The sequence below is a fragment of the Amborella trichopoda genome, chromosome 3, assembly GCF_054954075.1.
Source record: "Amborella trichopoda isolate Santa Cruz 75 chromosome 3, AtrichopodaSantaCruz75HAP2 v2.0, whole genome shotgun sequence".
NCBI lineage: Eukaryota > Viridiplantae > Streptophyta > Magnoliopsida > Amborellales > Amborellaceae > Amborella > Amborella trichopoda.
The window spans coordinates 58,815,929-58,840,848 of NC_142338.1; the positions used below are offsets into that span (position 1 = coordinate 58,815,929).

The 24,920-nt window shown below is 35.5% G+C and overlaps 2 protein-coding genes across 8 annotated transcripts; one reads left to right on the plus strand and one right to left on the minus strand.

Annotated features, from left to right (window-relative positions):
* Positions 1 to 9: 9 nt before the first annotated feature.
* LOC18429650 (peroxidase P7) lies at positions 10 to 2,522 on the minus strand. 2 transcript variants are annotated; one of them, XM_006838933.4, is made up of 3 exons: positions 2,277 to 2,522; positions 1,457 to 1,651; positions 10 to 635 (listed from the first exon to the last, which is right to left on the minus strand). In XM_006838933.4, the coding sequence occupies exons 1-3, from the start codon at positions 2,484 to 2,486 to the stop codon at positions 84 to 86; spliced, it is 957 nt and encodes a 318-aa protein (XP_006838996.1). In that variant the 5' UTR covers positions 2,487 to 2,522; the 3' UTR covers positions 10 to 83. The 2 variants fall into 2 exon arrangements, with proteins under 2 accessions (XP_006838996.1, XP_088717880.1); XM_088861754.1 differs by lacking the exon at positions 1,457 to 1,651.
* Positions 2,523 to 9,155: 6,633 nt separating this feature from the next.
* On the plus strand, positions 9,156 to 18,385 carry MCCA (methylcrotonyl-CoA carboxylase alpha chain). Of its 6 annotated transcripts, none has more exons than XM_020664495.2 (16): positions 9,156 to 9,670; positions 10,884 to 11,005; positions 11,321 to 11,468; positions 11,958 to 12,095; positions 12,283 to 12,378; positions 12,469 to 12,528; positions 13,075 to 13,167; positions 13,423 to 13,534; positions 13,980 to 14,084; positions 14,179 to 14,315; positions 14,505 to 14,736; positions 14,903 to 15,081; positions 15,447 to 15,569; positions 17,091 to 17,336; positions 17,613 to 17,708; positions 18,192 to 18,385. In XM_020664495.2, exons 1-16 carry the CDS (start codon positions 9,323 to 9,325, stop codon positions 18,198 to 18,200), a joined length of 2,244 nt encoding a protein of 747 aa, XP_020520154.2. In that variant the 5' UTR covers positions 9,156 to 9,322; the 3' UTR covers positions 18,201 to 18,385. The 6 variants fall into 6 exon arrangements, 5 of the variants coding, with proteins under 5 accessions (XP_020520154.2, XP_006838997.3, XP_088717889.1 ...); XM_006838934.4 differs by having other exon boundaries at positions 14,915 to 15,081; XM_088861763.1 differs by having other exon boundaries at positions 9,175 to 9,670; positions 11,298 to 11,468; positions 14,915 to 15,081.
* The last annotated feature ends 6,535 nt before the right edge of the window (positions 18,386 to 24,920 follow it).

Genomic DNA, 24,920 nt, shown 5'->3' on the forward strand with positions numbered 1-24,920 from the left:
AATAAAAAAGATTCCAATGAAGTATTGATTTCATGATTCAAAAAGAAAAACAGAGGTTGCGCTACCATAGCCATTGTGTAAGCTCAGTTAATTTTCCTACAATTTGTTCTAATCTCTCCATTGCTTCCGGTTAGGGGATTCATGTTCCCCATCTTCACCATAGCACTAGCAAATTCATCGGAGAACATCTGCGCATTGTCGCCATATGTTCTCACAACATCATCAGTTGATCCTGCATTGAAGAGGACCTGGTCAGAGTTTAGCAACCCTCTTTTCTTCATCAAACCCTGGAAATAGTTGTTCCCGAATCGGTTCGGGCTCTGGTGGTCCAGCCCCACAAGGTTGTCGTCTCCACCACTTTGCGGGCAATTGGCCTTAAGATCGGTTGTCGCTATCGGATCGAGGTTGGTGTTGTTGTATAGGTGGTCACGGAAGGTGGTGCATCGAGCCATGCCGATAGAGTGAGCACCAGATAGAGCCACCAACTCTCTTGCTGTGAAGTTCTTTTGCTGGAACATGTTGATGAGGAGGGTGAGGTTCGCAGAGAAGGGGGGAAGGTCAGTGTCCGCTGCTTGCTTGTTTGCAGTCCTTGCATCCCTTCTTCCCACCAGGACTTGCCAAGAGGGGCCTCCAAGCTTTTTTATCATGCAAAAATAATGTTTAACCTTCTTAAAAACAAAGATTTTGGAGTAGAAATCTTATGGCTATGACTGTGTCACAAAATTTCGAGAAAATGTTTTTAAAATTCAAGCTGAATTAGTGACATATCCCAGGACACCAAATTTCACATACACCCGCATGAGTAACTGGGACCTTTTTTTATATATATATATATATAATTTTATTGCACACTTTGTGACTTATTTACTTACTTGTGTATAGTTATAGGTAAAAAGACATAAACCCCCTAACTCTAAACTTATAATCCCAAAAAATCCCTTCATACTATAAACATACCATGAACCCCAAACTAAATAAAAAATACGTTTAACCACCTCATTACCTTTTCCATTATCTAAGTTACAAAATTTACCTTTTTTTATTTTTTTAATCACCCATATATCTAAATCCTGGGAAATTTCTCCTTTCCTTTCTCTTTCTTTGTGAACCGGGGACCTCTTCTTCCCTCTCTATAGCGACCTTCTGTGAATACTTATCTCGCCTCACAAGTAAGTTAAAAGAGGCATTACAAACTCAATGTTTATGATGAGGTTATTAGAAAAAAGAAGAAGAAGTAAATTTTGTAATATAGACAATGAAAAAAGTCAGGGGGTTAAATGTCCCTTTTAATTTGGAGGGATTCGAAGGATATTTACAAGACAAGGGGACAAGGAGGTTATTGAGATTATAATTTTAAAGAGAGGGGTTTATGTCTTTTTCGATATTTATATGCGTATATGATGGTAAGAAGTATGACCATATAAATGAGGTCAGAGCATAAAAAAGCAAACTCGACCTCTACAACAGAGTCACGTGTAGCAATGGCCAAGATGTCTGCACATGAGACCACCCCTTTGCACACATTTTCAGTGGCTGCCTTAATCTTGTCTATCACCTCAAATCCCCTTGCCGAGTTTTTGTTGGGAAGGGCGTTCTTCTCACTCTCGAAGGCTGGGAGGTTGTCATCCAATAGTAGCCCTCCATCACAACCCTAAAAGGAAGGATAAAAAGAGGATTTCATGTGATTACAAATTTTTTCATATTTGTTTGATTATTTATTTTTGCTTTGTATTTTATTGTTTCATACAATGCACAACCCTCTAGCCAGCTTTGTTCCAGAACTAAGGAATAATTATATTTATTTAGTACAAAAAAGTCACAATCACTTTTCAACCTTTGTTCCTGTCAACTCTAATAGCTTAAGATGTATCATAAAGTTCGAGAACGTTTTTTTTGAATTTTCAGCCTAGTCAATGACATTACCTTCATGTAGCCGATTTCAAATTTAATAGCAAAAAATGATTGTGATCGCTTTATACCAAAAGTAAATAGCCTTGCTGTACAAGAGAGCCTAAGCCCCCTTGATATATTTAGGGTTGAGCATGCTCTGTCCACAAGATGTGGTTTAGCAAACTAAATTCGGACGCTCAGACAGGATTGGGAGATGAGTTCATTTTCTCCTTTTACATCCACTTGCTTCTTTTTCTTGCTTTCTTTGTATGTGTGGAGTACAGGACGAACAAGGCACACAAGGAATCGAGTATACAAATTCACAAACATGCCTGACATGACTACATAAAACATAAAAAAAAATGTTAGTTTCACAAATACCGTACGTTAACAAAGCAATCGTGGAAGAAGAGGCGAACGATGGAAGCCCCGACTCGCTTCTCTCGGTTGATGGCCGAGCGCACGACAGACTTCACCATGTCAAAAACGGTAGGGCACGTGCCGTCGTAGTAGGTTGACGAGAGCTGAGCATCAGAAACTGAAACTGTTGCAGCAGCAGCAGCAACTACGATCAAAAACTTTAAATTAGCAGCCATGGCAGTAGTAGTAACACGGCAGAGCTTTGTCCTCCCTTATAAAGCGCCAAAAACCATTATTGTTTTTATTTTTTATACTAGCAAAAGTTGCATTAATTAATAATATTTATACTAACAAAAGTTGTATTTTATTAATGCGTAGATATTAATGAGTGACTGAGGCACTAGCTTAAGTGGGATTTTAATAAAACCCTGTTCAATCAATCTGATTACTCAATGACAGTGGGTTTTGCTTACAAGAAGAGCACTTGGAAAGATTGAAAAAAAAGCAGCACTTATATTAAGTGGAATACCATGCATTGCACTAAAATACATATAATAATAATGCATGTTTGAATTGGTTGTTATATGTGGGGGCTATCCTTAAGCCTCATCACACCAAATAATGGGCTCAAATGAGGAAAATGGTTTGGGTGAGGTTTTTATAAGGTCGGCGCCTTAAACAATCATTGTAAGGCGTACCCCCAAAATGATGTTAGTTCAACTATCGGAAATCTTTATGATGGTTTGTAAATCTATTTTCAATTATAGTTATGAAATTTAAAACTTAAAAAACAGTATAGATCGAGCAAATTATGAACACTTAAAAATCTCGAAAATTTAGATGCTGGAATGGTAATTGTTGAAAAGGGAAATCACTGGAACTTAAAATAGTCGGTGAAAGTAGTCTCAAAATATGCTCAAAATTAGCAGACCCCATAAGATGAGGAAAGGAAACTTCCAGATGAACAAAAGGAATCCAAGCTAGTAGCGTAGTCAAAACTGGCGCATCGGCCAATCCAAAATAGAGGATGGTCAAACTTTGGTCAAAGTTGCTTCAAATAGTCATCCAAAGGTTCAAGGTCTAGACCAAAGTGCCCCAAAGGTTTACACAGGAACCCTTCAAAATCCTTGTTCAACTGATCTAAAACTTTCATAGGAGAAAGACATTAATCCAAAAAGCTCAAGTTACAAATTTGAGCCTAATCTGACGTCGCAAAGTGCCATTTCTTAAAATTGGTGGTCCGTCACAAATGAACTTGAATTTGATATGTTGTTCTTCATCACAAGAGCTATCCATCCATATAGATATCGATAATGTTTCTAAAATAGATCGTACTTAGATCCAATATTTTAAAAAATTTCTATCAAAATCCGAACCGTTCGATCCAGATCGATTTAATATAATAGGAACCAAATAGTTTCCAATAAAAATTGTCTAGTTCGCTTAAAGAACCGTCCGATCTTGAAATTTGGCTCAGTTCCCAAAATTTTATTTCTTTGTTATTGCCTTTTTATGTTTTAAACTTTATTTATTTCTAACTTACCACTCATGAAGAAATGGTTAGTGTGGGCCCAGTTAGGAACACCAGGCGAGTCATCATATATTTATACCGAGCTGATTGAGTCGCCCAATTCTGGTACCACATGATTTGGTGAATTGATGAGTGGTACATGCGGTACAAGCTATTGAACCAAGAGGAGCAATAAATTTTGCTTTAATATAAGGATATGGGACCATACTCTTCACCTAAAGGAATATAGTCCATGAGGACCTCTCTAGTATCTTAAGCTTGCTATCACCATCTAGAAGCTGCTGCCACTCTACAAGTCTGGTGAAGAACTCGATTTAATACTCTCACTCTCCTTTTTTGAGTGCATTTTTTTTTTTTTTTGGTTTTTTTTTTGAGTAATTCAGTGAGAAAGACATGCTCTTACCCATTTTTTCAAATAGATTAGGAGTTAGCTTTTTGAAGATATTAGTAAAATGATGTTAGTGGTGGAATAAAAACCACAATGTGGTGACTAATATGGGGTGCTACCACCACGACCCAAGCCCTATCCAATTGATGTTAGTGGTTCTCAGTGGCTTCAGAGCTCATAGGGCAGTTTTGCTGATAACAGGTAGTTGTGGTTGTAAAGGTACGATCGTTGGGTGGTTGTCTGACGAACTAATAGGGCTTGTTGTGGATTATGAAACATGGACGCGCTTGTCCGAGCATCTCACCATGGTCATCCTTGGGTTGTAGTGTTCCACTAACACGTGTCACAACACTTCTAGAAACGGATACGAAACCTCAATTAAGTGTTGATAACATTTCTTTTCTTCTAGGCATGTTTGGATTTCAGAAACGGATACCGGGATACGATACCTATCAATAACATTTTTTTTTTTCTAGACATCTTTGGTTTTTAGAATGTGATGTGTTTTTTTGTGTGAATACATTCGTAAAAACTTATGTATGATTCTATAGACAATAAGATGAGAGAAAGTAGACTTAGGTGGGCTGGCTATGTACGGTACAAACTCAGTATAGCACATGTTAGGAGGTACGAGTTGGTTTATTTGGAAGGCTTAAAAAAGGTAAAGAATAAGCCAAATATATGGTTGAAAGTAGTGAGAAAAGATATGTGCGCTTATGGCCTCAATGAGGGTAGGGGCCTTGATATATTAGATTGAGATTGCATACAATGAAACCATTTACCTTTGGAATAGGGAGTTCATAGTTATTTACAACCATTCGATGTGAATTTTGATAGCTTGGATGTGTCACAAAGTTCGATAAAATTTCTTTTGAACTTTGAGCTTGGTCAATGAAATAAATGTAGCCACCTAATTTCACATCCAATGGTCAAGATTAATTGTGACCACCTCGTAGAAAAAGTAAATGGTCTCATTATATACTTTCCTTATTAGAATTGCGGACCATACTTCATGCAATCGACTCCAAATAATTGAAAAAAAAGCTCTGATGATAATGAATGATGATGTTTTCTTTTTACAAAAATGACATTCTTCAATCTAGGATATTTGATTTTAGAAGTTAAAAATTATTTTCAAATTAAAAATTATCCATGATTTTGAACACCCATTCATCGTAGAACATTTTTTTAAAAAAATATAAAAAATTTAATGCCTATTTTCATTTTTTAAACATAGACAATAATCTGTGTTTACATAAGTCAACTAAAAAAAAAAAATCCACGTTTACATATGAAAATTGTTTGTGTTTACAAAAGTCAAAACTCCCCTTTTTTTTTATTTTCAAAACATAGTTTAGAACAAAAAAGGAAAAAAAAAAAATTACTTTCTTACCGATTGTTTACCTAAGTCATTATTCCTACTAATAGAAGTGTTCCTTTATTTTAAGTACAAGTAAATTTTATTGGGTTTCTCCATTTCTAAGTTGTGAATCTCCATCTCACCTTTTTTTTATGAGCTACACATAAATTTCAATTTGTGTACGTAGATCTTTGCATACATGTACACACTCGTATATTATACGAATGTATCACGTCTATATGACGTCTTTAATGGATTCATGTTTCTAACAAGTCTATACGACATCTTTTAACGGATTCATGTTTCTAACACTCGTATCTGTGTCACAAATAGGCATTTAAATGTAACTCATGTTATGGGTAATCAACTGTTGTTCCGAAGACAGCTTCATCAACCATCCAATAATAGATGTAGCAGTGGACCCTCGCATTCCTTGAAGACAATTTTATAGGAAAAGTGGCATACGTGTCGCTAAAGAGATTACAATATATCATCGTTACCCCTATATTTACTTTAAGGTTCAACCCTTCCCATTGCCGCTGGTGAAAGGTAAACTATTTTTGTCTGATATTTCCCTTTGTTATTTTGGCATTTGAGTTCGCTTTGGGTATTATAAACTAATTTCATAAAAAATTAACATTGAGGGTTTTGCAACAGTACTTGTGGTGATAGAGGAGCAGGGAGGGCATATGATAGAGGGAGAGAGTCTAAAGATATGACCTCAATATTTGGACTTGGACTATAGATGTCAAAACAATGGGTGCCAAAAATCCAAGAAAACACACACACGCTCTCTGTCTCATTTGATCATTTAGAATTTTGTTGAGACACGACAAAAAGGAAAAGAAAATAAGACATGGACAAAACAAACAGGAAATATAATGCTATTATAGAAATAAAAAAAAGGGATTGAATACATCAAGAAAGAAAAGATAGTGGAACATGGTGGTCATCATAAGGCCTTTCTGGCCATAGTACAACAATTTTCACGCGGTAAAATCGTCTAATTGATTATCTCGACCTTAAAATATACAAATACGAAAAAAAGAGATTTCAAGTCTTAAAAATAATGCGTTTTATGATACATTTTTTGAAAACTGTTCATTTAAGATTTTTAAATGTTTTATGGATATTGCACTTTTTAAAAACTTTGAATTTTATAATTAGAGGTGAAATAGATTTCTAGATCATTGTAAGGTTTCTAGCACCGAAATCGCATACTCTAGTGGAGTTTGAACGTGCACCTTAGTCTTATTGTTTTAGGTGGACTCTTTATATATAAATAAACCTTACAATATACACTTATAGAAATTGACTTTCAGGGATCTTAAAATGACAAAAGTATTGTTCCTAAAATACTCGAGCTAGTTGAGATTTTTAGTAAGGGTGTGGTTTGTACAAGGTTGTAGCCCTAAACGATCGAAGTAAGGCGCATCGTTAAATAATGTTGAAAGTTGTCGTTTCAATATTGAAATTTTTTATAATTGCTTGAAATTTATTTTCATCTCTAATTATAAAATTTAAAGCTTAAAAAATAGTGTAGATCGGTAGATCTATGAATACTTGAAAATCTTGAAAATTGACGTTCTAAATAATGTATTCCAAGATGCACTCTTTTCAAGACCTAAAGTTCTTTTTTTTTTAGGTCTATGTATCTCAAGGTCAAGATGGTCGGATTTGAGGGTTTTTTTGTCATTGAAACAACTTTTTATAGTGATTTTTTTGAGGTGTGCCTTAATTTGATTGTTTAGAGCCTCAACCTTCTATAAACTTTTCCTTCTTAGTAAAAAGTTTTGGATTAGGAAATTCTAGGATTACCATTAGAGTGGTATATCCTAGAACAACCCCAAATATACATACATGTGTGTGTATCAGAAAATTATACACATAGACTATTTACTTTTAGCGCAAGGAGTCACAATTACTCTTATCCATAATATTTGATTAGGTCATTGACTGGACTCAAAGTTCAAAAAAAAAATCTCAAATATTGTGACAAACCCGGAGCCATCTAATATGACATCTAATGGCCGGTCGTAATTTGTAACAAAGATAAATGGTCTCATAGTATACAATCCAATACATATATAGCGCCAACTTAAACAATCAAAGTATAACACACCTCCATACCAAACTAGGATCAAGTTAGGTTAGGACCTGAAACAACCCATTTGCATCTAGGGTCGGCAACATGGCCTTTGCCCTAGCTCAACCTTAGCTCCCATAAGGTTGTCTTGAGCTCAACCCAACACTGACCAAGGTGAAGAGGTCCAAGCCTAGGCCGGAGGTGGTCCAACCTTGACTTGGCACTAAGGCCAGGTGCTAGCTTTTTTTAGCATTGGGCACTAGGGCCATTGCCAAGGGGCTGTCACGTGGTGTGACGGTAAAAGACTCAGGTAGCCGGCACAAGAGTACGGGTTCGAGTCATAAGAGCGGCCACTTTGTGCATAAAAAGACAAATGTTAAGACCATTCCCAGCTCAACATTTTCGGGACCCTACATAGGCGGGACTAGCACGACCTTTTTATGGCATTAGGGCAATGTACCCCGTCCACATGATGTGAGCGTGTTGGTTGAGATCTCATAAATGGCCATTTCCTACTCCCGAAAATTAGTATTGTATCTTATTTTTATTAATACTAATCTAAATTTTGGTGCGTCGATGCATTTTTATAAATACAACTAAATAAAAATGATTAAAAAGAAATGTAAATAACAAATCACTAAAATATCTTTGAATTTATTTTGGTCAATATATTTTATTCAAAATAAATTTTATTAATTTTATTTCATCTTGCTTGTAAAAATGAGCCTTATCCAAAACTTTAGAGTAATATATTTTTAAATAAAGAAATAAAAATAAAAAACAAGATTCATTATTGGCCCTTAGATGAGCATGTTTCAATTTGAATCACTAAAAGGCGTTTGTGCAACTTTTAAGCATCCACATGTCGATGCAATACCGACCCAATAAAAATATAAGAAAATTGTACAAAATAGACCCTATTTTTTGGATTATTAAAAATAACCCAAAATTTTCAAAACCTCATTATACTAATTTTTTTCACTTTTTACTTTTTTTTTTTTGGACCAAAATAGCTTTTATGGTAGTTTTAGAACAATGAAGACATCACGTTAGGTTCACTATTGTGATAGTAGTTTAATGTTTTGAAGTATTACGGTACTTAAAAAGCCACGATGGTCGTAAAAAGGCATCACGACACTTAAAAATCTATGGTCATTAAGGGTTCTTATGCCGGTTAAATTAGAATCATGATAATTTAATAAATCATCACTGTTCTTCACATGCCCCAACGCTTCAAACGTTTGACTTATAACTCGCCATAACCATCACAATTTTTAATACACCGTGATGCCATCACGGTTTTAAAACTAACATGAACGTTATATTTGTCTACTCAGCAAAAAAAAGAGAAAAAAACATGGATGAGTTTTAAAAGTTTGGGATTTATTTTCAATAGTTCAAAATTTTAAAAATATTTTTAATAAATTCCCAAAAATATTAGGAAAGGGGGGCCTTAATTAGAGGTCAAATTCCTTTAAAACATCGTAAAGCTGTGCCTTTAAATTACTTAAGTTAAGATTATCCATTCATTATTCGCCTCGTCAGAGAATTACTATTCGCACCCATTTTCTAATTCTCCACCCAGTTGGGTGGCATTAGCAAAATTCTAGGCGCGAATTACAAATAATTAACAATTATGTCCTTCATTTCCCAATTTTGCAGAAACAAGCATTATTCATTTCCCAATTTTGCAGAGAAGGCTCAGAAATGGCTTCAGTGGCGTCTCCGCTACTTCGAAGAAACCCTAAAATTTGGTTGCCTTCGAATTATCTCTTCTCATTTAACCAGAAGCTATTTTTATCTGCAACACCAGAGATTCAGAGGAGAAGCATAGACAAGATACTGATAGCAAATAGAGGAGAGATTGCTTGCCGTGTTATGAGAACGGCTAAAAGGCTTGGCATGAGAACTGTGGCCATTTTTAGCGACGCTGATAAAGGAAGTCTCCACGCAAAAAGTGCAGACGAAGCTCTGCATATTGGCCCTCCTGCTGCTCGATTGAGTTACCTGAATGCTTCAGCTATTATTCAGGCCGCCATTAAAACTGGCGCTCAGGTTAGGGTTTCTTCATCTAGCTATTTTCGTTTATAATTGATTCGGTGGTCCTTTTGTTCTCCAAAGAAAGAAAGGAAAATCACTCGTTGAACATTGAATCGATCATATTTCGACTTTAGGATTTGCTCTATCGTGGCACTAAATTGAGAAAAATTGTTTTATCTATTATATATCGAATTGCTGCAGAAGTTTTTGGTTGGGATTTTTTATATTGATATTCTATGGAAGTCCATCCCTGAACTGAATATTTTATTATAGTTTTTTTTGGGTGTCGTGTAATTTCTGTCCTCAATATTACAGAGTCCTTCAAAATGCTACTAAGTTCTATCATCGCTTGTCTCTGTACGAGTTTTTGGAATCATCATGGATTATTGGAAGCATTTTTCCTTGATTCTGGCTATGAAAGCTGTTTGGATCAAATTACATGGAAAAATTTATGTCCCATTCCTTTGACAAGTTGCCGAAATATTCATAATCTGTTTATGCTCTGCAAACATGATTGATTTCATTGGACACAATAGGTTTTTATGTTGACTGCACATAGATATAATTGGTACTTGGATTTTATTTTCTTTTGATGTGTGCAAAGGACTCTTATGTGAACTACTTTGTTAGTAAGCTGGAAATATATCAGGTGCATTTGATTGTGAAAAGGCTTTCAAGGCCAGTGGAATCAAACAAACAGGTTACAATTATCAACTAAAGTAGGATAGAAATGTGTAAACCTCTATGTTTTCTCCTGTCCTCTTCATTGTCAATTCATTGCCTTTCACTGACAGATGTCATTAGATTAACACAAAAGAATGGTTTTATGTTGGGTGGTAGCTGTGACAGGCGTGCATATTTATAAGTACTTATTCTTTCCTGCATGCTTTTGCTTTATAATCAGAGCCAAACGGTAGGTCATGTATTTAGTCATAACCTCATTCGGATCACAACTAACTAAATACACAATCCTTGTATGTTTTTGCTGATGGCTTGAAAATTGCAGTTAGCTTAGTAAATAGTATCTATTTTAAAAAATAACTTGGTAGATATTATCATGTTCTAACCTAATAAATTTGTTCTCTTGGCATGGTTTTCACATTTAGATCGTTTATCCTAGTGGTGTGACAGCCATTAGGGTATTACAAAAATGGTGGGTTGGTAGGTTTGAAATGTAATCCATAAAACGTGTTTATATAAGGTGACCTCGTTTCCAAATGCGATGCAGGCTATTCACCCTGGCTATGGATTTTTATCTGAAAGTGCCGAGTTTGCTGAACTTTGTGAAAATGCTGGTCTAATATTCATTGGCCCACCAGCTTCTGCAATTCGAGACATGGGTGATAAAAGGTACATCTTCTACCTTCTTTCTATTTTCATTCCTCCCATTTTGCCACCCATTTTTACCCATGCTTATGTCTGTTTATTTTATTTTATTTCTGCCAAATAATTCATCTGCTAAGTTTCACTTTACTTTTGATGCAAGTTGTTTCTTATCTAATTCTTGTATTTCGCCAAAGGTTAACATTCATAGCCTTGACAAGCATGCAGAACTAGCTCTTTGTATTGGCAGTTTTATATCTCGAACTTTTTTATTTTTTAATTTTGCTCTCATGTTTCCTAGTGCACTTTGTTTACCCAGTTGGTCTGTCACATGTCTTCTAGTGCATCAAAGAGGATAATGGGTGCAGCTGGGGTACCACTTGTGCCTGGTTATCATGGTGATCAACAAGAAGTTGATCTTCTAAAAGCAGAAGCTGATAAGATTGGATATCCTGTCATGATAAAGCCCACCCATGGTGGGGGAGGAAAGGTGTGCATTTATGATCTGTTACATTCCCATTAAGAATTTTTGGCAGTTATCCTTTCCCCTGCAAAATATTAATTTTAATTTCCAATAAATCTAAATCAGTCTGCTTATAAAGCAAAAATTTACTGTAGAAGTCTCGCTTGTTGGCATTTCGACCCAATTTCTTAACACTTCTTGGATAACCGTTGGTGAATTGGTCCTTAAGCGATCTTATTGACTGGTCTGATTGTGTTGCTATCCACGTTTTTGGAATCTGGATGGATTTGTTTCTGAAATTGGCCTGTTATACCTGTTTTATGTTTCTGAGAAGTGTTATGGGAAGTTAGTCACTCTTTTTTTATGTTGGGTAGCTTTTACTACGCCATCTGGATTTGAGCTGAAGAAGACAGACTGCATACTTTTGTTGTGGATTCTTTTTTTCTCTCTTTTATAGCTAGTTCTTTTGGTGGAATCTTTCTCAAATTTGCTTTCTGATGCAAATGTCACCTACAGGGTATGCGAATAGTTCAAAGTGAAGATGAATTTATCGAGTCTCTATTGGGAGCTCAACGTGAGGCAGCTGCTTCATTTGGTGTAAACACTGTTCTAGTGGAGAAATACATTTCTCGACCACGGCATATAGAAGTCCAGGTATAGTTCTTCTGATTGCTTAACCTCTTCTGTCTTGTGCAGTATGAGAGGGGCCCTTTTATACACAAGATTTTTTTTTCTCTTTTGTTGCATTGGTGCTCTTAAAGATCTATTTTGAAAGGTTGTCTTTCCACCCATTGAATATGGACCATTATGATTAATATGCATATTTTGAGTGCATTTTCAGGTCTTTGGAGACAAACTTGGTAGTGTCATACATTTGAATGAAAGGGACTGCAGTGTTCAGCGAAGGCACCAGAAGATAATCGAGGAGGCTCCTGCAGTAATTCTTAGTTTTTTACATTTTCATACTGTTAATTGTGGCTTGCTTTTTTGCCATTATATGATAATTATGTCTACTTCTTGAATGCAGCCAAATATTACTGATAAATTTCGTTCCGAATTGGGTGAAGCTGCTGTATCTGCAGCCAAGGTGATGCGCATCTGAATGTCTTTTCTGATTTTCCTTTGATTACCATGTTTTATGTAGCTGTCAAATAAATCCCAGGGTTATCATATATGGTGTTCATTCCAATTACATTATTTTTTGCCGTCTGCTTTAAGTGGTTAATCACACATGATTTGTTTTTCTTTAATTGGTTAACCATAATTTTGGTTTCAAATATTTTCAATCAAAAAATTGAAAAGGTCATTCATTCGTCTTCTTCTCCATTAACCTACGCAATGGATGCAAAGAAGAGTGAACTCTGCTTCACACCTATGCTAACTGAACCATGCCTTCAGTGTATGTAAATGAATGTTTGTTATGAGCCAGCATATTCTGTTTACACCACATTTTACGGTGCTTTATATGCTTCTTTGTTATAACTATTTATCAGTGATTAGCTTTTAGGATTTCCTTTTAAAAAGTTCATTAGAATATTGCCTTATTTGGATTTCTGCTATGATTTAGCTCTCTCTGTCTAGTGGGAGGTTTTCTGATTTGATTGCTGCTGTTTGACATTGTCCTTTTGAAAAGGCAGTAAATTATTATAATGCCGGGACTGTGGAATTCATAGTGGATACACTAACCGATCAGTTTTATTTCATGGAGATGAACACCCGTCTACAGGTTATGATTGCTTCTATTCTTGCATTTGCAATTCTTTTTCTTTCAAGTTGCTAATGTTCTGTTATGAAGGATATTGCTTTTTTCTAATGTGTGTGCTTGTACCACTACCAAAATGAGTGGTTTCCCCCCGGTGCAGCATTTAGGATCTACATTCTCTAGTTTCTCTTATCTTTAGTTTTATGAGTTATGTTTTGCAAAAGATCTAGTCAGTAGTGGTTGCTCAAAGCTTAGAGATCTGGTGGTAACATTCTACAGGTTGAACATCCTGTCACTGAAATGATTGTTGGTCAAGATCTCGTGGAGTGGCAGATTCGTGTTGCGAATGGAGAACCCCTGCCTTTGATTCAATCAGAGGTGCCCTTAAATGGCAAGTTGATTCATTCTTGCTCAGATTGACTCTTCAGTCACTTCCTTTTAAGATCCCACTATAAGGGTTTCTAATTTGTTCATGTAATTCTTGTACATTCTCAAAAACTATCTTGATTCTTTTTCCAAATGGCATTGTCTTCTAGTTTATTGATCCAGTCTGACTTGTTGGTTATTTATTTGCTTTGTTTTTACCTTGATCTGGTTCATAAGTTGGTATTTGGAATTTTCTTGATTGCTTTGAGGCTACTTTATTATAATTTGTCTTAGATTACTTCACGAAACTGGTATTTCCAATGGTGGCTTTTCATTCATGGTTAATGCTCTTCATAGTTTTTGGCCTTGTGTATTTTCTGATCTACTTTTTAAGTTCCATGTCTGGGCAGTGATAAATTGAAATGGGAGAACTTTTCCATTGCTTATCTATAGCTTGGTTGTGATGAAAGGTCATGCCTTTGAAGCACGCATATATGCTGAGAATGTTCCTAAAGGATTCCTTCCAGCTGCTGGATTCCTCCATCATTACAATCCCTCCCCTTGTTCGCCAACGGGTGAGATGCACAAACCAACATGACTTCTTAAATATCCTGATTCAATTTTCTTTACAGATTATTTGGTTTCTTATCTGAATGAATGTTTTGGTAGTTCGAGTTGAGACTGGTGTCGAAGTAGGAGACAGTGTCAGTGTGCACTATGATCCAATGATAGCCAAACTTGTAGTTTGGGGGCAGACTCGAAATGCAGCACTAGTCAAATTGAGGGACTGCCTCTCAGACTTCCAGGTTATTCTGTTATGTTGGCATTTTTAGTCTTAAGAATTCATAAACTTTTTTTTTTTTTGGGTGAATAAAGAATTTATAGACTTATTTTGTAGTAAGCTCACTGTTTGCATGTTTTTTTCAAGTGTATCATATATATATCGCGTTGTGGTTGTAATCATGATAAGTCAGTTGTAAAATCTCATATTGCAGGTAGCTGGTGTACCAACAAATATAAACTTCCTACAGAGACTATCTAGTCATGAGGCTTTTGAAAAGGGCCAAGTAGAAACACATTTTATTGAGCATTTCAAGGGCGATCTACTTCTTGATGCAAGTGCTTTAGTAGAGGAGGAGGCTTACCAAGCTGCTAAACTTGGGGCAACCTTGGTCGCTGCCTGTATTTGCAAAATGGAACAGATCAAATCAAAGGAAGCTTATGATGGTATTGTGGCTCTATTTTACAATTTTTCTTATGGTTTCTTATTGCAGGTTTTTTGGCATGTAACCATTGTTTTAGAATATCCTGAGAATTTTGATTGTATGAGCTCCGCCTTCATAATAGGTGTGGTTGTGCCTATGTCTGTACACAGCACTAATGATGATCATAGTTTTTCTAACAGGTAAGGACAAATTACTTCATTTATGGTATGCTTATCCACCTTTTAGAGTGAATCACTCTCCAAGACGTGCAATGGAACTTGAGTGGCAGAGTGAAATCACTGATTTAGGTCCAAAGCATTTGAAACTTGTTGTTACTTATGAGACTGATGGCAACTATTGTGTTAAGGTATTGGATTTCGATGCCATAAAATGTCATTAACTTTTCTTGCAATGTTGCTAGTTGAACTGGGAAAAAGATTGTTAAGTGGTCTGGTTATCTATGTTTTAGATTTCTATGTTTCATGATAAAATTTTCATTCATTGCAGAGGAGCAGCTTTTTTAATATGAAGCCTTTCTCTGTTATTATTGACTAACTGTTTTATTTGTTTTTGTCGACTACTGGTGTCTTCCATGTGATCTTTGCTGATTTTGGCTGTGGTCCTTTTTGTGTAGTTGATTTTGTTTCTTTTGTAAATTTCTGCTATATTTCAGCTAATAAAAGAAAGAACTCATATTTCCTTGGCTAATTCTATTGTTTGCTCTGTGTGCAGACTGAAGATAGTGATAATAAATCACCTGGAGTGAAAGTAAGCGTCTTGCATTTAGGACATCTCGACTTCAGAGTTAGTCTTGACGGGTTGAGCACCAGTGTTAGTTTGGCATTGTATTCCAAGGTGAAATTCTTTTCTGTCACAAAGTACAGTTAATTTAAATTTCAAGGAAGCCTTTCATATGGGCTTCATGTATTTATTCTTTTGCTTTTGGCTTCTTCATAGAACTGGTACATGCGAGGATACACCAGCGGTGTTATCAATAGAAGCCAGAAGTTCCTCTAGCTATGAAGGTTGATCCTGGAAAAATGGGCTCATCATATATTGTGGGCTTCCCTAAGTGATTTTGGATTATTCCTTTTGAAAGATGGCATAGTCCATTTTAAATTGTATTCATCCTTCACTAAGACCCCCTTTGGATGCATACAATTTTAAAAATAGTACTTTCTTTTCCTCCTGTCTAAGAGTGACAAATATTCCGAGCTTGGTTTGCCACTATTCACGGGGAAGCCTATTCTTTGCTATCTCACTTATCTTCGAAATTCCATGGCAATGCCCTAGAATAGAAAGAATAAAAAACCTGTTTTTTTTCCACTATATGCAAGGGGGAAACAAAAAAGAAAAAAAAAGAAAGAAAAACAGTTTTTCAGGATTGCCCATAAAGGTAAGTGCGGCCATTCTTTGATATGACAATTAGCGTGTCAAAACAGGGTAATGTCTTATAGAAAAGCAAGCCTTTGATCAACAAATATTGGTTGCCAATTTCAGTCCATATATGGTACTTTTCTGTCGTCCAATCATGGTTAAGAGTCTTGACATCTTGGAATCCTAAAGGATGACACATGTACATTGCTTCCTTAAGACACCATGTAATATGTTGTTTTTCACATCTCATAAATGTATTGATTGTTTATTTATGAAAAGCATGGATGGTGCTCGATATAGCAGCTTTTCTATATTCTTATTTGTATCTTGAGGGTATTTTCGGTTCTTTTGGTTTTTTATAAGTTTTAAGTCAATGACCTAGTGGTCTGAAGTAATGTGAAGTCATTCTATTGGAAACCATAAATTGTTACTCGGCATCAGAGTAGTGACTGAGGGGTTTGCAAACTAGTCGTCTGAGCTCTGAAGTAATTAAAAGTCATTCTGTTAGGAGCCATAAATTGTTTGTCGGTATCAGAGCAGTGATTGGGGGGTTTTTGAACTGTAGAATGAAGACTTGCTTGTTTTTATCCTGGATTGAAGTGTCTTCCAAATGCTCAACTTTTGAATCTTAATTACATTTTGGGTCTATGCTTTCGTTATCTAGATGGATGGGATAGATTGAAAGAGCATGCATACTATATACATTGTTGATATTTGAAAGCTCCTCTCTCTCTCTCTCTCTCTCTCTCTCTCTTTCTCTCTCGTGTTCATGAATTTGTGAGTTTCATATGGAGATCTTTGACTGATTGTGTTCTTTAGCTGAAAGTTGTATCCAAATGCTCCAGTTGAATAATATATGATGCAGCCGACTTTATATTTTTCTTGTTCTACTAGCAAATATAAACGCTGCTTATTTTTTCAAATGTGTGTAATTCATAAATTCTGTTCCTTTTATTTCAGGACCACATGTGACATTGTTTTTATTTTCATTCTGACCAGGATGGTTCCAAGCACATGCATATCTGGCATAACCAGCAACACCACCATTTTATGCAGTCCGTGCGATCTGTTCAGTCTATTGAAGAAGGATCTCAACATAAACAAAGTTTTGACAAGTCACACACAGTTCCTCAAGGGACTGTTGTAGCACCGATGGCTGGTTTAGTTGTTAAAGTTCTTGTGAGTGATGGTTCAAGGGTTGAGCACGGCCAACCTGTTCTAGTCATGGAGGCCATGAAGATGGAGGCATGAACATGCTCTCTTTCTCTCTCACACACACGCACACACACACACACGCACATGTTCTCTCATGCTAAGCTTACTTTTTAGTTCTGAGCAAGGCCAACCTGTTCTAGTCATGGAGGCCATGAAGATGGAGGCATGAACATGCTCTTTCTCTCTCACACACACGCACACACACACGCACATGTTCTCTCATGCTAAGCTTATTTTTTAGTTCTCTTCATGTTTTGGTATGCCACTGGTTTTGATAGGATAGATTTTTTTTTTTTTGCTCCCCAGCATGTAGTCAGGGCGCCTTGTGCTGGCTATGTACGTGGGCTTCAAGTGGGTGCAGGTCAGCAGGTTTTCGACACTACTATTCTGTTTAGAATCGAGGTAAATATCCCAGTTCTTCGCGGAATGTGGAATGCAATGTGATAGTACATGTTAAGAAGGCGATTTGTATTTAGCTCTTCTTCCATGTAAGGTCGACAAACGTACGAGAGAGAGAGAGAGAGAGAGAGAGAGAGAGAGAGAGAGAGAGAGAGAGAGAGAGAGAGAGATGTACCGGCGATTTGTATTTAGCTCTCCTTCCATGTAGGTTCTACAAACGTGTGTGTGTGTGTGTGTGTGAGAGAGAGAGAGAGAGAGAGAGAGAGAGAGAGAGATGTACCACCAATTCATTTATGTTGATCTAATGTCTTGATCAATGTGGTGCTGTCTTTTTATGATCAACTTAACATTTCACAACACTTGGTATCGTAAGATGCTTGATGTGGGTTAACAAATTTATAAGAACATTTGTTGCATGTGTGTGTGTGTGTGAGAGAGAGCATTTTACATTCACTTATTCTGATGGATAGCATTGCTTGGCACCAGGACAAATAATTCCTTCTGTCCTTTGGATCTTCGTGAAATGTTGAATCGAAGCCATTCAATGCATCAGCTGCGTCTAAGTTCCAATTTGATTCAGATTTTTCTTTCAGGTCGATAAACTCTAGAACTGAATTATGAAAAAGAAAGAATTGTATTGCTGTCTTCAAATCCATTGTGCTATTTGGTGCTCTTCTTCATTTAATATTTCCTCATATATTCATTTACTGTGAGTTCTTACTTTTTATTCTCTTCAAATTCGAGGAAATTCTTTTTGACTTTATAACATGTTCATGGCTGAGTCTCCTGATGGGAATTTTATGAGCATTGCAGTTGTGGTTGGCTTACAAGATGTAGGCTAGATAAGTGGGTTGGATAGGTTTCTTGGAGTTTTTGAGGATGAACAAAATGCTGAACTCAAAACAAACACAGAAAGGAGAGCATGATGCATGTGGAGTCAATCTGCAGCATTCTCATTTTTTTCTTCTGTTAAGTGGCAGAGAGAGAGAGAGAGAGAGCTTTTGAGCTGTTGGGCTTCCATTAACAAGCTCGAAATGCTTGGGTCTTCTTCCCGGTTCTCCTACGTGTGTCTGAGAGAGAGAGAGAGAGATATTATGCATATGGGAGTTTCAGAGATTAAGGAGACCACAGTCTGCACGCAAGTGGCATGGCAATTTGCATGAAGGATAATGTTGAGCATAATGTTAAGGAATGCCCCTCATTATCATTCCTTAGCAAATGGTCAATATGCTCGGTTTCATGTGATAAAAGTATGACTCATCACGCGCCTAGTGTGTTATAGGTCAAACCTAAAGATTCAATGCTTGGTGTCATTCCCTTTAGCCATGTAACTCTAGTCTCCAGATCATGCGGTTGTGTATGTTCTCTCTCTCTCTCATAATTCGGTTGCTTAGGCTCTTTTGATAATTTAGGAATAGTATATATGGTGCAGTTAAAGAAATTTCGATAAAGAAACTTGGTTGAGTAATGAGGTTAAGAAGGTCACCAGTGAAAAACTATCGTGTTATAAAACTAGACTATATAATAGAAATGATTAAAACTTAGAAGAGTTTAAAAATTTGAAGAAAAATACTAAACAAATAGAAAAAACCAAACTTAAAGGCATATGATAGTCCAAATAGTAAATTGAGAACAAGAAAAGGTTAAAAAGATATTTTCAATTTAGCAAAAATGAGAGAGAAAAAGTGTAGGGATCTAGACGATATTAATGTATTAAGAGTGATGATCAAAGGGTTTTAGTAAAGGATGAAGAGGTCAATGAAAGATGTAGAACTCATTTTTTAAAATTAGTAAATGACGAACACAATAGGAACACAACAGTAAAAAGACTCATGGCATAAATGAGGGTGGAACTAATAGATACAATTGTAGGATAGGATATCGGAAGTGAAACAAGCTTTAAAGAAGATAAAGATAGGAAATGTTTTAAGATTAGATGGTATCTCAACAGAGGTTTGGAAGTGCATGGGGAGATGGGCATTGACCGGCATACCAAGCTGTACAATAAGATATTGTAAACACAGAAAATACCATTCGAATAGAGGAAACATATTATGGTACCTATTTATAAGAATAAACGAGGCATACAAAATTATGTGAACTATCGAGGGATCAAACTAACGAGCCACACTATAAAACTGTAGGAGAGAGTGATTGAGCAATGACTAAAGCATGAAACAAATGTATCAGAAAATCAAATTGGTTTTATGTCGGGGAGGTCAACAATTGAAGCTATTTTCCTACTTAGGCGATTCAAAAGTTTAGGGCAAAAAGAAAAAACATTCCACACGGTCTTTAGTGATCAAGAGAAAGTTAATAATAGCTTATCTTGAGATTTATTTTGGTGGGCGTTGGAAAAGAAATAAGTCTCCAAGTACTATATGAACTTGGTGAGAAATATGTATGAGGAAGCGCGAAGTAGTATGCAAACCACTAATGGAGAGACAAGTGAGTTTTTAGTGACAATAAGTATATATCAGGGGTTAGCAAGCCGATTCCTCTTTGTCATAGTTATGAATGACTTAACTAGGCACCTATAAGACGAAGTACTATTGTATATATTGTTCGTGAACGACATAGTTTTGATTGATGAGACCAAAGCAGATACAAAATTAAAACTTTATAAGGATGCTCTAGAATCTAAAAGTTTGAAAATTCGCCGGATTAAGATAGAGTATACGAAATGCAAGTTTCGTAATAATAGGAGTAAAGACGAATAAGTAATTCAAATTGAAGGGCAATAAATACCAAAAAGATGGCGCTTTAGATATATTGGGTCGATAATCCAGTAAAAAGAGAGATTGAGAATGATGCCGCGTGTATAATTAGAGTCGGGTGGCAAAGTGGAGATGTGCAACTGGAGTATTATGTGTTCATCACATACCAATGAAACTTGTAAAATTTTTCTAGTTTTTTCTTTTCTTTGCTCATTTTGCATCATTGGGAATGATTGTTACTAGTTTTATCAGAACCCACCGATCCTTAAATTAGTAGGGGTTTGTCCTGGTCAAAATATGTTTGATTGTTAGTTGAATTGATTAGACATGATTTTTAGATAAGAGAAAAATAAAATAAAAAATAGTCTAAAAATATAAAATGTATTAAAAAAAAATATTTGCCCAACATCACTTGACTAACCTAACCGGTCACTAATCATACTAAGACTAATATTTGGTCAAACATAATATTTAGTCTGTTTTAAAATAAAATATAACTTTTGAGACTAGCCAAAACATTGGTTGACGGTTCGACTAGTATGACAGGCTAAGGTCGTCATCTCTTGATAATATGATCTTGAAGTTGCGATATTCATCTCAATCCCTCCTCGTTAAATCTAGGATGTTAAATTCATCCTTGAAATATCTCTCTCTCTCTCTCTTTTATATGTTTTATTTAAAAAAAAAATTATATAAGGGTAAGGCCCTAACAATCAAATTATGGCACACCTCAAAAATTCAATAGCAAGCTGGGAAACTCACAATCTAATCATCTTGAACTTAAGAGGAAAAATAAATTTCAAGTTGTATAAATAGTGCATATTGTATTATCTCAATTTTGAAGTGTTCATCATAGAGATTTTTGATATTGAAATGAGGCTATTCGAAAGTGCACCCTACTTTGATTGTTGCAAAATGAGAAGGCATTGGGAGGGTTTGAAATTTGAAATATGGCCGACAGTGAATGCGGTTTTTCCAAGTCTGGCAGGGGGCGGCTCGGTCTTGGCCGTATTTTTGTCATTTATGGAATGATTTTCCACTTTTGGCTGATTTGTGAACATGTTACATTGGCTGAATTTTGGAAAGAAGAAGGCCATCTTTGTTTTTACTTTCTTTAAAATGATATTGTGGTTCTTGCAGGCTTATACTGCAATTAAAAAATTTCTAGACGGTGATATTTTCAAAGTCTCCTGTTGGCCTTCACTTCGTTACGTTTATTTTTATTCCAGGAATGGGTTTAGGACATTTTCAGTCTAAAGTTTAAAAAAATAAAAAAAGTCATAGTCTAATACATGAATATGGATTGCGTCGTGGTTAGGGTTGGGAGAGGCGGCGGGCCCAGCCAGGTCGGTCCGACCCTAAAAAACTAGGGCCTAGGCCATAATATTTGGCTCAAGGGCCAGGACCGACTTAGGGCCGGCCTAATTTGGCCTGCCCCTACCTTTTTTTTTCTTAAGGTGTGGTTTGTACAAGGATGATGCCCTAAACCATCAAAGTAAAGCATACCTTCAAACAATGTGTTATAAACTTTAAAGCTTAAAAAATAATATGGATTGAGCATATTTATGAGCACTCGGAAATCTTGAATATTGACTGTTCAAAAACACATTACAAGATGAACTATTTTTAATAGTTGAAATCCATTTTTTTTTCATGTCCGTCCATCTTGAGGTTGAGATGATCAATTTGAGGATTTTTGGGCATTGAAAATCCCTCTTCTAGTGTATTTTTAAGGTGCGCCTTAATTGGATTGTTTAGAGCCTCGCCCTTGTATAACTTTTTTCCTTTTTCTTATTCTTTTTCTCTTTTTTTATCTTGTATTGTGTTTGGCCCGGCCCAATCCTCACAAGACACGTGCTGTCCCTCAATTAAGGCAGACACGTGCTGCCCCTCAATTAAGGCAGGGTTCAGGCCAGGTAAGTAGAGACTATGGTCCGGCTAGGTCCAAGGCTGGCCTGGCTCGTTGGCGTCCCCATTCGCATGATGTAAGAGGCATATCGAAGTATATTTAAAATTGGATCTTATACTACATACTTTGGTGATTAATGTAAAAATTCTTCTCTAGGATTGAAAATGATTCCAATATTTACGAATTTAATGTCCAGGTTATAATTTTAATGAGATTTTTTGGGGCAAAATCTTTCATCTTGAAGTGCGGATTTCATAGTCTATGTTTAGGTCCAAAACTTCGAGTGCCTGACCAAATTTTATTTTTGAGAAATTGATGAGGTATTGAAGTACTAAAAAGCCGATCCGGTACTTCCAGTGATGGGCCAGGGTATTTAGAAAAATATGGCATAAAAATGACCTCGACAAAAAATACATTATTATTGAGATTATTTTCTTATTCTGAAAATTGATATTTTTGTAGATTTAGAGATGAGCTATTCAACATTACCCATTTGCAAATATAACGACTCATGATCGTACGTCTTTCCATGGGGTTTTTGACATTCAATCAAAATCTACGAGTAGAATGTTAAATATTTTATATATAAATTTTCCTTTATTCAATTAATTTTTTTCTCTATGTTCTTAATAACATATGAAATTTGCTTATTTTCTCAATAACTTATGAAATTTCCCTATTTTCTCAATGTCATATGTAGACAGTTATTTGAGTTTGGTTTCAGCAATTGTTTTTTTTTTTGACAAATGGTTTCAGCAATTGTTGGTGTATAGAATCACATGACAGCTGCTTTTAGGAAAACCCGAAATGCTTTTGTAAAAATGTTCTTTACAAAAACTATATATGAAGTACAGAATATAATACGAGAACTAAAAACAGCATATTATGACAACATGAGAATATAATATACTCTAAAGTAATGCATTACTTGATAAAGTATAGAAGTATCATCACTCCAGGATACACTATCATGGATATTCTTGGCATAAGTCATTAAAGTAATCAATATTTTATTATACATTTTTCTTGGATAAAAAACTCTAGTAATTTATACTGTGAAACATTTCTAGATTGTTCAAGTTTACTCATGCCAACTAAAGAAAGGATGACGTTTCGATAAGGCTTAAGCTTTATGAAAATAAAATAAAACTTCATATCAAATCCTCATTCTGAAGGCACTTGCGGCAACAAAAATCTTTATAATTGCTCTAAAATCAATTTTCAACACCGACAATAAATTTTGAAACTCAAAATAAAGTACAGATCTTACGGATCAATGAACACTTATTTTCAGGCGCAATGGACAGTCTAGATAATTTATTACAATATACACTATTTTTAGAGCTTGATTTCGTTATTTTTTTCACAACTATAATGTTCAGGCCGAGATGATCAATGTGAAGGTTTTTGAATACTTGAATTGCAATTTTCAATGAGTTATGAGTTGAGGCTTTACTTATTTTGATACAGCTGCCACCCTATCAAACTATTTTTCATTAAAAAATTAAAATTGCCTAAAGTAACCATATTATTTTATATGTGAACATTATTCCATCTAATCTTTTATGCGTTTAGGATCAAATGAACGGATAGGATCATGCCAAAATTTTCCTAAAAAAAATTCGATTTTCTAGTTTGTTCCTTAAACTTATCACAGATCATAGGAAAATCCGAAGTCATCTTAAATCACTGATTTCTTGTGTGTTAAAGAATACATATATTCATTTAATAATATTTTATTCGCTAATTTCTTGCTGGCTCTTGTGTGAGTTTAAATGGTTTCCCGCGAGCCGCGGCCCTTCCAACGCGCAAACGGTCGATGCTGAATCTAAGTTCGTTTTTTATGTTTCTAGGGAAAATGACTATAGTACCCTTACATATACAAAATGACATTGATCGGTTGTGGAGGTATATAAAGAAGAGAACATTTTATACCCGATGAAATTTGAGAATGGAATTCATTTGGACAAGAAAGTGAGATCTCCATTAGTTCATTTCAAATTGATTAACAAACTCCAAAATAATCATATCATAAAGTGTCTGGACCATTTATGGACCACTCCAAAGAGTGTTGTCACATAAATGTACTAAATCTCATTCATTCACCCTTTTCTTTCATCTTCCAATCCATTTACAACTGCCTTTTTTTCTTTGGAAACGTTAGTAGACGGAATAGAGCCTAGAGCCTACAAATCTTTGTTGATATTTTTCAACTCAAAATTGTTAGCTCCTTATGTCATCAATTCCATTAAGACATCATAAGTTTTGACTAAGTTTCCTTTTTGCCCTTTTTTTTTTTTTATTTTTTATTTTTTTTTGTATGTGTGTGTTTTGCTAATTTGACTTCAAATGTTACTACTATGACAGGAATTTCCTTTTTCTTTCCTCTCTTTTTTTTCTTTTTTTTTGCTAAGTTGACTTTAAATGTAATGGGATTTAGGAAAGATTTTCTAAAAGTCATTAAAAATCAAGTCAAGGAGCAATTTTGTCATTTACCACTCCACTTGATCCTAGGGTTTGCTTAGTCTGGTATTCATTTTTTTCCGCGAATCCCCTTTAAATTCCATCCACGACTTTCCTTCTGCCTCT

Bases quoted from the DNA above. Each gene is read 5' to 3' on its own strand.
- LOC18429650 (XM_006838933.4), bottom strand. From the start codon at position 2,486: ATGGCTGCTAATTTAAAGTTTTTGATCGTAGTTGCTGCTGCTGCTGCA. The intron at 1,652-2,276 runs GTACGGTATTTG...CCTTCCTTTTAG, and splicing joins TCCACGATTGCTTTGTTAAC to GGTTGTGATGGAGGGCTACT. The intron at 636-1,456 runs GTCGAGTTTGCT...ATGATAAAAAAG, and splicing joins CACGTGACTCTGTTGTAGAG to CTTGGAGGCCCCTCTTGGCA.
- MCCA (XM_020664495.2), top strand. From the start codon at position 9,323: ATGGCTTCAGTGGCGTCTCCGCTACTTCGAAGAAACCCTAAAATTTGG. The intron at 15,082-15,446 runs GTATTGGATTTC...CTCTGTGTGCAG, and splicing joins ATGGCAACTATTGTGTTAAG to ACTGAAGATAGTGATAATAA. The intron at 15,570-17,090 runs GTGAAATTCTTT...CATTCTGACCAG, and splicing joins GTTTGGCATTGTATTCCAAG to GATGGTTCCAAGCACATGCA.